General features: G+C 25.1%; 1 protein-coding gene across 1 annotated transcript in view; it reads right to left on the minus strand.

Moving 5' to 3' along the window:
* The window catches only part of LOC117169160 (GATA zinc finger domain-containing protein 10-like), a 31,179-nt gene extending 18,419 nt beyond the window's left edge, over positions 1–12,760 (minus strand). Inside the window, exons 1-3 of the mRNA XM_033355374.1 lie at positions 12,622–12,760; positions 7,747–8,089; positions 4,171–4,557 (exon numbers count right to left, since the gene is read on the minus strand). Coding sequence (XP_033211265.1) covers positions 4,171–4,557; positions 7,747–8,061 — 702 coding nt within the window. The 5' untranslated portion in view covers positions 8,062–8,089; positions 12,622–12,760. The remainder of the gene's footprint in view (positions 1–4,170; positions 4,558–7,746; positions 8,090–12,621) is intronic.
* Positions 12,761–13,109: the final 349 nt, after the last annotated feature.

A 13,109-nucleotide genomic window follows, 5' to 3' on the forward strand; every position in this document is an offset into this window, starting at 1 on the left:
CTTTGAATTGTTAAAATTCCGAAAAGCTTTTAACATTTTAACGTTACAATTCAGATTGTTCTACTTAATACAATGTTTAATTTATAAGCGAAATTGTTGAATTTTGATGCATAAATAATAATTGAACACCTATTATTTTTAGAAAAATTTGAGTAATTTTAAGAGATATTTAGAAGTATTGAAAAGATTCAAAATTAATTTAAAACTTAAAATGATATCAAGTACTTTAAACGAAGTTTTTGAAAAAAATCAGAACTTCTAAACATATTTTAAACTGGATAAAACTTTTCTTACAATTTTTAGAAAATCTTAAAAATTAAAAAACAATCCTTAAATTCTTCCTGCGTCATTTTTAATAATACTGGAATTCTCTTAAAATCCTTTTGAATATTCTGTTAAAAAGAATTTTTCAAAATAAAGAATCATTTTCAATTTTCCTAGGAATTTTAAGAAAACGTTTTAAATTAGGTTGTTAGTATTTGCACGAAAATTTCATCACGTAAAACCAAATTTTGTTGGTAAATACGCTTCGTTAAAATTATTTGGAATCATTTCAAGTTCTAAATTAATTTTTAATCTTTTTGAAACTTTTAAATATCTCTTAAAATTACTCTATTGTTTCTAAAAATAATAAGTGTTCAATTGTTATTTAGAAATCCAAATTTTAAGGACATTTTTGTTAATTCGCAAGATTTTCTAAAATCTGTAGGACAAATTCAATTAATTTTTTAAGTTGTTGAGAAGTTTTGAAAATTTTTTGAAAATAAAGCTAAATTTAAGAAAATTTCAAACAACTTCTAGATTTCTCAAGATTTTGAAATACAATTTTAAAGTTTTTCAATGATGCTTAAACTATTTAAAATAAAAATAATTTCAATTCTAATTTCAGAATTTTTAAGTTGGAAAAAATGTAAATTTTAAAATATTTATTGGCCTAAAATAACTAAATAATATAATTTTGACCATTTTTAAAGTTCATTGATTTATTCTTCAATTTAGAGTATTGAAAATGTTAACCTGGATTTATATTTTTGGAACTAAATCTAAAACTTTGAACTCTATAATTTATGAATGTTAAACATTCTGCATTTTTCAGTTTAAATTCATTAAACTTGAAATTATTCAGTTGAAAAGTGTAAGTACCTTCCAGTTTATACATGTAAATTATTGAAAAATTCAATAGAAAATTTTTGAATTTGAAAACTTTTAAACTTGAATTTTAAAAGTTAAACATTCAAGAGTTCCACTTTGAATGCTTTGGTTTGTTATTTATTTTGTATTACTTATACTTTTACTGTTTAGTTTTATATTTCGATTTTTTACATTTTATTGACTGGGAAAAATATATGCGAACCGGGAAAAAACCAGGAATTTTGTTCTTTGATTAAAACGATCACCCTGAAAAGGGTGTCTACTTAAACCCTGGAAAAAATGCCCTAACAATTGCAGGATATTTCCAGGTATAATTTTTCATAGTTTGGAACCATTCGAGTACTAAACTTTTTTTTAAAAAAGTTTATTATAAATAATGTAATAAATAATTACTATTCATATGTAATAATCAATATCTAGTTTTTCATTTGGTAAAGTAAATTTATTAAAGAATAAGTTTCAACAATTTGTTGATCGCACAAGTTTCTAGGGATTCAACAGGGTGTCGATTCGGCGGACGATTCCAAATTCCTAGTTTTTCCTGGTCATGACGTTTATTTTAAATAAAATTATGAATCTTCAACTGAGACAGTTGATTTTTTTAACCAAAAAGATAAATAATCAAATAAAATGATGAATGTTTAACTGGAATACTTGAATTCTCAAGCAGAAAGATGAATTTTTAAAAAATAAGTATAATTTTCAAATTAAAAAAATTAATTTGCTACCAAAAAATAAAATTTTTCAACAAAATACATGGATTATTAACGAAATAGTTGAATTATCAATCGAAGAAGAAAAATATTGAACAAAAGGATGAGTTTTCAACTAAAACAATTAATCTTCAACTGAAATAGTTAAATTTTCAATGAAACCATTAATTTTTATTAAAAAAAGATAAATTGTTAACGAAAATTGAAAAAATTCAGTTTTGAATTTAAAAAATAAATTATCAACCAAAAAAAGATAAATTTTCAAACCAAAATAAAATAGAGGAAATTTTCGTTAAAAAACTAAATTAAAAAAAAAAAATAATAAATGAAACGGATTTTCAAGCGAATAGTTAAATTTTCTACTTAAATAGCTACAATTTTCAAAAAAAAATATTTTTACAAAGTATTTACATTTTCTTTTAAATCCAAATTATAATTTTTTTTTAAAATTACCGTTCAATTAAAAAAATTCCCTGTTCCAAGCGAAATTAGGTTTATTTACGGAAACTATCCGTCGTAAAATAAAAACGAGAATTATATCCTGAAAGCAGAAATCATTTTCTGACATCAGTCAAGAATGATTAAACCAATGAAAACTTGAATTTTACTGCGTTATTTCTCTGTGTTATTTCTCGGTTAATAAAATGTCCGGTAATTTTCCGGTTTTTCCTGTTAAAGTCGCCAACCTGATTCAATTCAATTCAATTTTATCATGACTTTAATTATTTATTTAATAATGCGCCAAGAAAGATGAAAACAATCTATACTTAATTTAAAGGAAATAAAAAAATTGTATAAACAATAACGTAAGGCTTTAGCAGAATTTACTACAATTCGCAATAATTTAATATTATATTTGATTAAGAAAATACGATTTGAAAAATATTGTTAGAAAAAGAATTATTTAAACAAATTATATTTGTTTAGACAATTAAAAAATTGTTAATATATTTTTTCTGTGCTCTATGCAGAGAGAAAAATAATTGTATGTATTATATTTCATTTCATTTTTTTTTCAAGTTATCGAAAAAATACTGCTTGAGCAAATAAAAATTGTTTTAAGCAATTAGAGATTTGTCAAAAATTGGAAGAAATGTATCAAAATTATGTAATTATTCAACAAAAAGTAGCAGAGGATGCCTATTTAAGACAAAATTGGACATCTCTGGATCCATTTTTAGACATTTTGTAAATAAACATTAAATAATTGTTTTAATAATTGTCGAAATAAGTTACGGTTATTTAAACAATTAAAAGTTGTTGAAAAAGTTGTGGTAAATATTAAAATTGTCTGTTCGTAATTATTTGTATGAAACAGACGGAAATCCCTCAAAATTAAAAATACATAAAAATGTAGTTTTTTTTCATTATTTTTGGGCCATATTTGAGGTCTGTAGGGGGGGGGGGGGGAAGAGTGAGTTAACAATAAAAATCGATTAGTATGGTTTTATTTCGTAGATACTCTTCTTCAATCCCTAAACATTTTGGCCCAACCAAAAAAAATGATTTTTTTAACCAAGAAAGATGAATTTTTGAACGAAAATATTAATTACTGCAAAAAAAAAACGAATTTAAAATCAAATTCAAGAATTGTCAAACAAAAAGTGGAATTTTCAATTAAAAAAAAAAGAATTTTAAACAAGAAGATTAATTTGCCACCAAAAAAGACGAATTTTCAATATAATTTAAAAATTCTGAACAAAGTGAAATTTTTATGAAAGCCAACTAATTTTTCTAAAAATTCAAGAATTCTCAACGAAAAAAATGCATTTTTAACTAAGAAAGATGAATTTTAAAACAAAAAAATTTAATTACTACAAAAAAGGCGAATTTTCATTAAAATTCAAGAATTCTAAAACAAAAAGTGGAATTTTTATCAAAGAAACATACATTTTCATCTTTTTGAGAAAGTTAGTCAACTTTAAAACCGAGTTGTTGATTTTTTACCCAAAAAGATTAATTTTCTACCGAAAAAAAACCGAATTTTCAACAAAATTCAAGAATTCATTAAAGTTCAAAAAGCAGTTTAACTTTCAAATCGAGTTGTCAATTTTGTATCCATTAAGATGAAATTATAAAAAGTTTAATTTATTCCTGAAAAAATGAAGTTTTCAACCACATTCAAAATAATTTTTTCTAAACAAAAAGATTAATTTACTACCAAAGAAGACGAATATTCAATAAAATTCAAGAATTCTCAACCAAAAATTTTAACTTATAAAAAAGAAATTTTGTTTTTTTAATTTTCAAGAAGGTAGTTCAACTTTAAAACCTAGTTGTTAAATTTTTAATTAATTCTCAATACCTTGCATTTGTTTAAATATACAGCCATCAGTGAAGGGTTGCTCCTGAGCGTCTGAAGTATTTTTTTTTGCTGTGCAACAGTCGTGGCTCTTTTCAAAGAGTCTATGAGTTGATCATAGGCTCTATTATGTACCGATGAAGTATTTTCTGCACCAACTTGACCTGCCCGTCCACCCGGAACTCCATATTGTTGAGGAAACTGTACACCAGGTGTCACTCTCGAGTGACCTTGAAATTGATGTTCCTGCACCCTAGGATCCTCTGCAGATTGTGGTTGCTGCGGTTGGTGATGTTGCGGTTGTTGAGGATACATATGCTGCAAATTAGGTAGCTGTTGTACTTGGCTAGGACCCATAGGGTTTATAACACCATTCATCCTAGATTGTTGCTGAAAAAAATTAATAAAGTAAAAAATAATTAAAATATAAAAATTGAAGAAATTTAAATAAGACTAAAATCAAATTTATAATCCTATTTAGCGTCCAATAATCCAATTAATGTGCAGAATTCCTGAAAACAAAATTAAGAATGCAACAACCAAATTTGGACAACTATAAAACGTTTCTATTGGAATTTGAAAAAAAAATCAAAAACATTTCCTAAATAAGAAAAGAAAAATATTTCTTGTTTGGATAATAATAAAATAGAGGAAAGAAAAATGAGAAGGCAACCGACCAAATCCCCTTCCTTCTCTTTTTTTATTTCTTTTGTCTTTTTTATTTTAACTATTATCAAAACACAAAAAAAACAGTTGTAAAAAATAATCACCCACTTTTTGTCACTCATACGACACCCTTATCAAGGCAAAAAAATTTAAATACAAAAATACCCGAGCAAGTAGGAAAAGCAAAAAACCACGACGCTCTCTTCCTGATACCCGAGAATAAAAACAAAATTGATGTTCGGGTGTCAGGAAGAGAGCATCGTGGGTATTTTTTTATTTTAAATTTTGTTTGCCTTGATAAAAATGCTGTATGAGTGCCGAAAAGTTGGTGACTATTTTTCACAACTGTTTATTTTATTGTGATTTCATAATAGTAAAAATATAAAAGACAAAAAAAATAAAAAGAGAAGAAAGTGAATTTGGTTAGTTGCTTTCTCATTTTTCTTTCCTCTTTTTTATTTTTGTCCAAAAAAAGTAAAATGTTTTTCTTTTCTTTTTAAGGAAAAAATATTTATCTTTTTTCGAATTTCAATAGAAACATTTTATGGCGACAACCGTTGATTTCGTTATCCCCCCCCCCCCCCTATCCCGAAAGTAACGTATTATTTAAGTAAACCCCGATTTTACGTTTATACTATTTTTTTGTATTTATAGCGATTCAAGTTGCTAATATGCCCATATTGTCTACGGGACTGTGTGGTGAATGATAAAATTCGTTTATAAATTAACGATTAAAATTAAAAAAGTGGTATTAGGAGTATGTGTTGAAATGTACCTAATTTAATTCTATGTGACAGTTAATCCAGATATTATTGAATTTTGAAACTATGAAAGGAACATTTTCAACAAAAAATGGAATAGTTAAACTTTTAATAGAAAATAATAATGTTGAAACATTAAAAGGTAACGAATTTTGTTGAATTATCAAATGAAAAATATGAAATTTTTATGATAAAAGTTAATATTATACCCAAGAACACGAATTTTCCATCAAATTCAAGAATTCTCAACCAAAAAGTTGAATTTTTAGAAAATACATTTTTTAAAATTTTTAAGTAATTAGTTCAACTTTAAAACCTAGCTGTTGAATTTAAAAAAAAAAGAAAAATATTTTCATGAAAACAGTGAATTTAAAAAAAAATTCAAAAATTCTCAACCAAAAAAATGAATTTTTAACTAAGATGAAATTTTCAACAAAAAGATTAATTACTGCAAAAAAACGAATTTTCAATAAAAGACAGAAATTTTATAAAAGACAGAAATTTTTCTCAATTTTTTGAGAAAGTAGTTCAACTTTAAAACCTAGTTGTTAAATTTTTAACAAAAAATACGAATTTTTTAACCAAAAAGATAATGTTTCAAAAAAATTCAAAAATTCTCACCCAAAAAGTTGAATTTTAAACTAAAAAAAAGAATTTTTAAATAAAAAGTTTAATTAGCTGCCAGAAAAGACGAATTATCAAGAAAATTCAAGAATTCGCAACCAAAAAGTTGAATTTTTAGAAAATAATTTTCTTTTTTATTTTTCAAGAAAGTAGTTCTACTTTAATACCTAGCTGTTATTTTTAACAAAAAATATACATGTTTAAACCAAACGATTAATTTTTTTCTAAAAAAAGAACATTTTTTAACAAAATTTAAAAGTTCTTAACCAAAAAGTAGAGTTTTCAAATAAAAAAAAAAGATTTTAAACAAAAAGATTAATTCGCTACCAAAAAATACAAATTTTCCATATAATTAAGGAATTCTGACCAAAAAAATGGAATTTTTATGAGACAGAATTTTTTTCAACTTTTTAAGAAAGTAGTTCAACTTTAAAACTTAGTTGTTAAATTTTTAACCAAAAAGATAAAGTTTTAAACCAAAAAACTAATTTTTCAACAAAATTCAAGAATTTTCAACCAAAAAAATAAATTTTTAACTAAGAAAAATAAATTTTGGAACCAAAAAATTAATTTACTATAAAAAAGACGAATTTTCATTAAAATTCAAGAATTCCCAACAAAAAAGTGGAATTTTTATGATAGAAAGAACATTTTTCAACTTTTTGAGAAATTAGTTCAACTTTAAAACCGAGTTGTTAAATTTTTACATAAGAAGATGCATTTTTAAACAAAAAGATTAATTTTCTACCGAAAAAAACGAATTTTCAACAAAAATTAAGAATGTTAAACCAAAAGTTGAATTTAAAAAAAAAAGAGTTTTTTTAATTTTTAAGAAAGCAGTTCAGCTTTCAAACCGAGTTGTCAATTTTTTATCCATAAAGATGAAATTAAAAAAAAAAGTTTAATTTCCAACTCAAAAAATATTTTTAAACAAAACGCTTCATTTACTACCAAAAAAGACGAAGTTTCAATAAAATTCAAGAATTTTAAACCAAAAACTAGAATTTTTAAGAACATTTTTTTAATTTTTAAGAAAGTAGTTCAATATTAAAATGTAGTTGTAAAATTCTTAACCAAAAAGTTGAATTTTCAACTAAAAAGGATTAATTTATAAATAGAAAGATTAATTTACTACAAAAAAAGACGAATTTTAAATAAAACTTAAGAATTCTGAACCAAAAAGTTGAATTTTATACTAAAAACATAAATTTGTAAACAATTCATTACCAAACAAAGAAGAATTTCCAGTCAAATTTAAGAATTCTTAACCAAAAAGTTGAATTTTTAAGAAAGAATTTTTTTTAATTTTTAATGAAATTCAAGAATTCTCAACAAAAAGAAAAGTGAATTTTCAACTAAAAGCATAAATTTTCAAACAAAAATATTAATTTTCTACCAAAAACATTCATCATCTGGAAACGTACAAAAAACTTTACCATACGTACTTTTAGAGAGAGAGAAAACTTTACTTTGACTGCCCCCCCCCCCCAGAGAAAAGTGATAACGTACTTTATGGACGATCCCATACCTGTTTTTGTTTTTTAAACGTAGACATCAGTGAAGGATTGTTCTTGAGTAGGTGAATTATTTGGTTTTGCTGATCAACAGTACTGGGACCCTTCAGAGTGTGCATAAGTTGTTGATAAGGTATGCTGTTTTGCAGTTGTTGCTGTTCTTCAAATGCTGGCATCGGAGTAACAGATTCTTTCATTAGATACGTTGGTTCTTTTTTTAAAGGCGAGTCACACCAGTTCCCATCTATGAATTCGGTTGCGATACTATCACTCCAACTGACACCATCTCCACCGTGATTTTCAATTTCGATTTTATGATTAACTTCCATCTTGATGCAAACTACACCTTCATAGAAACTGAAAAAATGACAAATTCTCGTACATAAATTTTTTATAATCTGATCTAATTTTTCACTCCTGAACTTAATAGGAATTTCATAATGATCTAAAATTGAGATGTGAACCTTATATTATAATTTGTTATTAAAAATTAAGTTCTGTTTTTTGAGATTTAAAAATTTAAAGCCTTAAATGATGCTAGATGTAGCCTTATTCAAAAATGCTATGAAGCTTTTGTTATTTTTCACAAAATAGAGAATAAAATTAGAAAATTTGGTACGGTATACAGCATTTAATCAGTCTTTGAAAAATGACCAGTCAAAAGTAATGCATCAACGTTACCGTCAATTTTTTAAAATTTGCAACGCGTTACCGTTACTTAAAAAAAAGAACGCGTAACCGCAGCGTTAATTTTTGTAATAACATTTTTTATACGTCATTTTGAATTCCCAAAAACTTTAGATAGATTTTAATTTGTTTATTTGAAAAATTTTTCGAACACAAAAATGATATTTCAACATATGTAATTTAATAAATAATTTCAGATTTATAATGTTTAAACTTTTTTTATTTTACACTATTATTAATTCCAAATTACAAAGTTTGCAAATTTAAAATAATAAAACTAGTTTTAAAAAAGTTCATACACTCAAAAAGTTCTGCACTTAAAGTCGCAGAATCTTTCATCGACGAAATATGCTGTTTGCAAGAGAAAATTGGAAAACACGTATATTTCTGATTTGAGAAAAAAAATTGCTGCAAAAAGTTACGGATATTTAAATCCTGATATCCATTTTTTTTTTTAATTCCACGATTTGTTCATTAAAACTCGTGGTAGCCGCTTTAATCAAAGAAAAAGATTACCGGTTATTTCCCGGTTCGTAAACATTTGCCAAATTCAATGAATTTAAACAATTCGAACTGTAAAGCTAAGTATGTTTTCATTTCAAGTAATAAAAACTAAGCTGATAATCATTTTAAGCCATTTTAACCTAGAAAAATAAAAAATGTAACGATTACATTTTTTGTATAAACCAACACTTCTTAAATTAGAAGTTGAATTACTTTAACTTTAAATAGTTTAAAAATATTTTTAAAAAAACTTCAAAATTGTATTTCGAAATATTAAAAAATCTACATCTTGTTTTACATTTTTTAAAATTTTAAATTAGTTTTGTTATTTTTTCAGGACTTTTAAACTTCTTTGAAGATAATTCGAATTTTTCCTCAAATTTTGTTTAAAAATCCGGAAAAGTTAGAAAAATTTGATTACAATCACTCAGATTCATTTTTGACAATTTTGGAAATCATTTTAAATATTCTCTTAAAATTAATGATTCAAAATAAAAAATCATTTTCAAGTTTCTTAGGTTCTCAACAAAATATTGTGTATTGTTTTGAAGACTTTCATAATCCATATATAAAATCCATATATTCTGTTTCAAATTATTTCAAATTTTTCATTAATTTTAAACCTTTTCAAAACTTCTAAATATCTCTTCAACTTACTCGAATTTTTCCTAGGAATAATAGGTCTTCAATATTTATTTATACAAGAAAATTCAACAATTACACTTAACAATTAAAATTCTTTAAATAGAACATTTAAAAATAGTAAAGTTTAAAATTTAAAACTGTTCTTTTTCTTAATTGAAAAATTTCAAATTTTCAAATTATAGATTAAACAAATATTTTTAAAATGAATATTTAAATATTTTATAAAGTTTCAATCAGGCGTTTACATTGGTTTAAATACTAAGCTTTCAAATTCAAACAGTGTAGTTTTTAAAGTTATAAACTTAATGATATCAGAATGGAAAAAGATAAAAATTTAACTATTTTTTTAAACTGTTGAAATCAAACTTGGACAGATTTTTTGTCTAGAAATTTGTCAAATTTCCGGCCAAAAAATAAATTCAGTCATTTTTTGGGTTTTCTCGGCCACATAAATTTCCAGGTCCAACGGCTACCTGAGATTCTAGTTTTTGACCTCATTTAGATATTTTAATTTTGTTTCAGCTTTCCGGTAAGCTTTACTAATCGGAAGTCTTCCTTATATTAACATAATTTTTCATCTGCATTGAAAAAAATATATAAAAAAGTTGGTTTTCGCAGAAAATCTTGTTTATTTTTTTTTTAATTCTGAGAATATTGCACCTTTTTTATTTTTGGCAATTTTTTTCAACTTTCTGCTCAAGGAAGACATCTTTATTATAGAAGATCAAATTTATATAAAAAATGGCAAAAAATATAAGTGTAATTTTGTTGTGAAAAGAAAATTTATGTATCTAAATTAGGTCGAAAATAATAGAATTGTAATCTCAAAATACGATTTGATGTATTTTTTCAGTTAAAATAAAACGATCCAAAATCTTCATAGGTCTGGAAACCATTTTTTAAATAGTTATTTCATTTCATTATTTTTTCCATCTGGCCATTTTTTGATTTGCACGTACTAAGCTTCGCAAATATACTTTTTAATTGCATCAAGAAAAATGCAAATTAAATTAAATTGATGCCATTAATGAAATTTTATAACACAAATAATTTTTTTCAGTTTCTAAATGTAAAAAATGTAAAAAGTTCTCTGAAATTAAAATATTTTGAGTCATTTTCTTCTTGTCTAAAATAACATTTCCACACTATTAGAAAGTTTTTAGTGGAAGATTTACCATTTTATTTTTCTTCACTTCACGTCAATTTTCATGTGTTTCATTTGTTTTTGGTTTCAAATAAAAAAAATGTTGTGGTAGAATATTAAACTTCTTAGAGAAAAATTCACCGTTTTATTTGACAAATCATTTCCTTTATTATAAATCTAATTATTTCGTATTTCTTGGCAGAAAAGTCATGTATTTTGTTGGAAATTTATACTTTTTGTTAGAAAAATAATCTTTATGATCGAAAATAAAAATATTTGGTTTAAGTTTCATTTTTTTTTTAATTGAAGATATATATATATATATATATATATATATATATATACATACATATTTTTTTGTTGTAAATTAAACAATTTTGTTGAAAAGTTGCCTTTTCTGGTAGTATTTTAATCTTCTTGGTGAAAAATTCATCTGTTTGTTTGAGAATTAATTTCCTCAATTGAAAATGCATGTAGTTTGTTTAAAATTGGTCTTTTTCAGTAAAAAAATAATCTTCTTGGTTGAAAATTTATCTTTTTCGAAAGAAAAATAATCTTTATGGTCGAAAATTAAACTATTTGGTTGAACATCAATTTTTTTGAATTGGAAATATAACCATTTGATTTTGGTTTCCAAATTGATTTCTTTCATGGATTAAAATTCATGTATTTTGTTTAAAATCTGATTTTTGGTAAAATTAATTTTCTTGGTTGAAATTGAAGTCTTGTTGAAAATTCGTAATTTTTGGTAGAAAAATAATATTGATGGTCAAAAAATCAACTATTTGATCCTAAATTTATTTCTTTTATTGAAGATTCATTATTACAATTGTAACTTAATTTCTTTATGTAAAAGTTGAACTATTCGGTTAAAAATTCACGCATTTTGCAGAACATTTGTCTTTTGCGATAGAATAATAAACTTCTTCTTGAAAAATTCACCTTTTTTTGACAATGTAGTCCTTTGTACAAAAATGTATTTGTTTCTTTAAAGATACGTTTTTTTTTTATAAAAATTAATTTATGTTTGAAAAACCATTTTTTTCACTGTAAATATAAAACTTAACTATTTAGTTTTAATTCACTTTTTTTTATTCAAGATTCATCAATATAATTGAAAATTAATTTCTTTGGTTACAAATTTAACTATTCGGTTGAAAATTCATGCATTTTGTTGAAAATTCGTCTTTTTCTTTGAACATTAATTTCTTTGGCTGAAAGTTTAACCTACATGGAAAGTTTAGAACAGTCGTGGAAAATTATAAATTGCTTCATGAAAAGTCAAGGAAAGTTAGGGAATATCAAAAATTGGTATTTTGTAGAAATCCTGATTTTTAAATTACGCGCCTTAAGTTAAATTGTATTAGTGATACAGGGGAAATTAGGGGTTGAAAACTGGGATAATTTTTTCTTATTTTTCTATTAAACCTAAGTCACCCTAATTATAATGAAAATATTATCCCTAATTGATTATCATGACACATAATTTAGTATAAATAAAATTTTAAAAAATCATAAAATATCCTAGAGTAACGTAAATTACTTTGCATCACACCTTACTCAAAAAATGTAAGGCGTTAACGTTGAAGGCATCAACAAAACAAACAACTCTATTTTTACATTTACCATTGATCTTTAGATTTTTCAAAAACATTTTCTTCTCCTTGAACACTACACTCTACTATATTGTTAATAAGCATAAATAAATAATAAATCAACTTAAAACTATACCCTTAAAACTGAAAATTTGTCTAGAGTCTTCTTCAGTAGAAAGGAAAATAATCACTGACGAAATGACGTTCACTTTCTAATAAATGTCTTTATCTTAAAATATCAGCGGTGTTTGCATTGTCAGGAAATTCAAAATTTCAGGGTTTAATTAACATTAGAGCAAAAATGTGTACTTTACCTTTCGAGGATTGTTTGTTAGAGTGCAGGATTGTTTATTAAGCTTCGTTACATAATTGTTCCATAACATCTGTTGCACTGGCAAAACTTTCGCTGTGCGTGCGTCGTTCGTCTTAGAACAAAGTTTGCTGATGCTGCAGTACTGCAGTGGGGGTGGGCGGGGAGCGTATTCTTTGGAAGGACCTCTGATGAGTGTGTCAAGAGATTCTGAAATTTGTAGTGGGGCTCCAGCTCCAGGGCCGTCCGAAGTCGAAAATTGTCGAAAATCCAAGACCTCTCTTTTCATCTCCACACGTTAGAAAAGAAGGTCCGTTCGATTTTCCACTTTCCACGCGACCCCGCAGTCCCTCCCTCTTCAGTCCCACTGCAGAAGGGTGGCACACTCCTGTGATTGGATTGAGGAAACTAAAACCGGATGAGCCATTTCCTAATTCCATCCTTTCCTAATGCCTTCCTTTCTTCAAATTATCTCAACTCGCTACTTTTCGT

The sequence above is a fragment of the Belonocnema kinseyi genome, chromosome 3 (assembly GCF_010883055.1).
Source record: "Belonocnema kinseyi isolate 2016_QV_RU_SX_M_011 chromosome 3, B_treatae_v1, whole genome shotgun sequence".
Lineage (NCBI taxonomy): Eukaryota > Metazoa > Arthropoda > Insecta > Hymenoptera > Cynipidae > Belonocnema > Belonocnema kinseyi.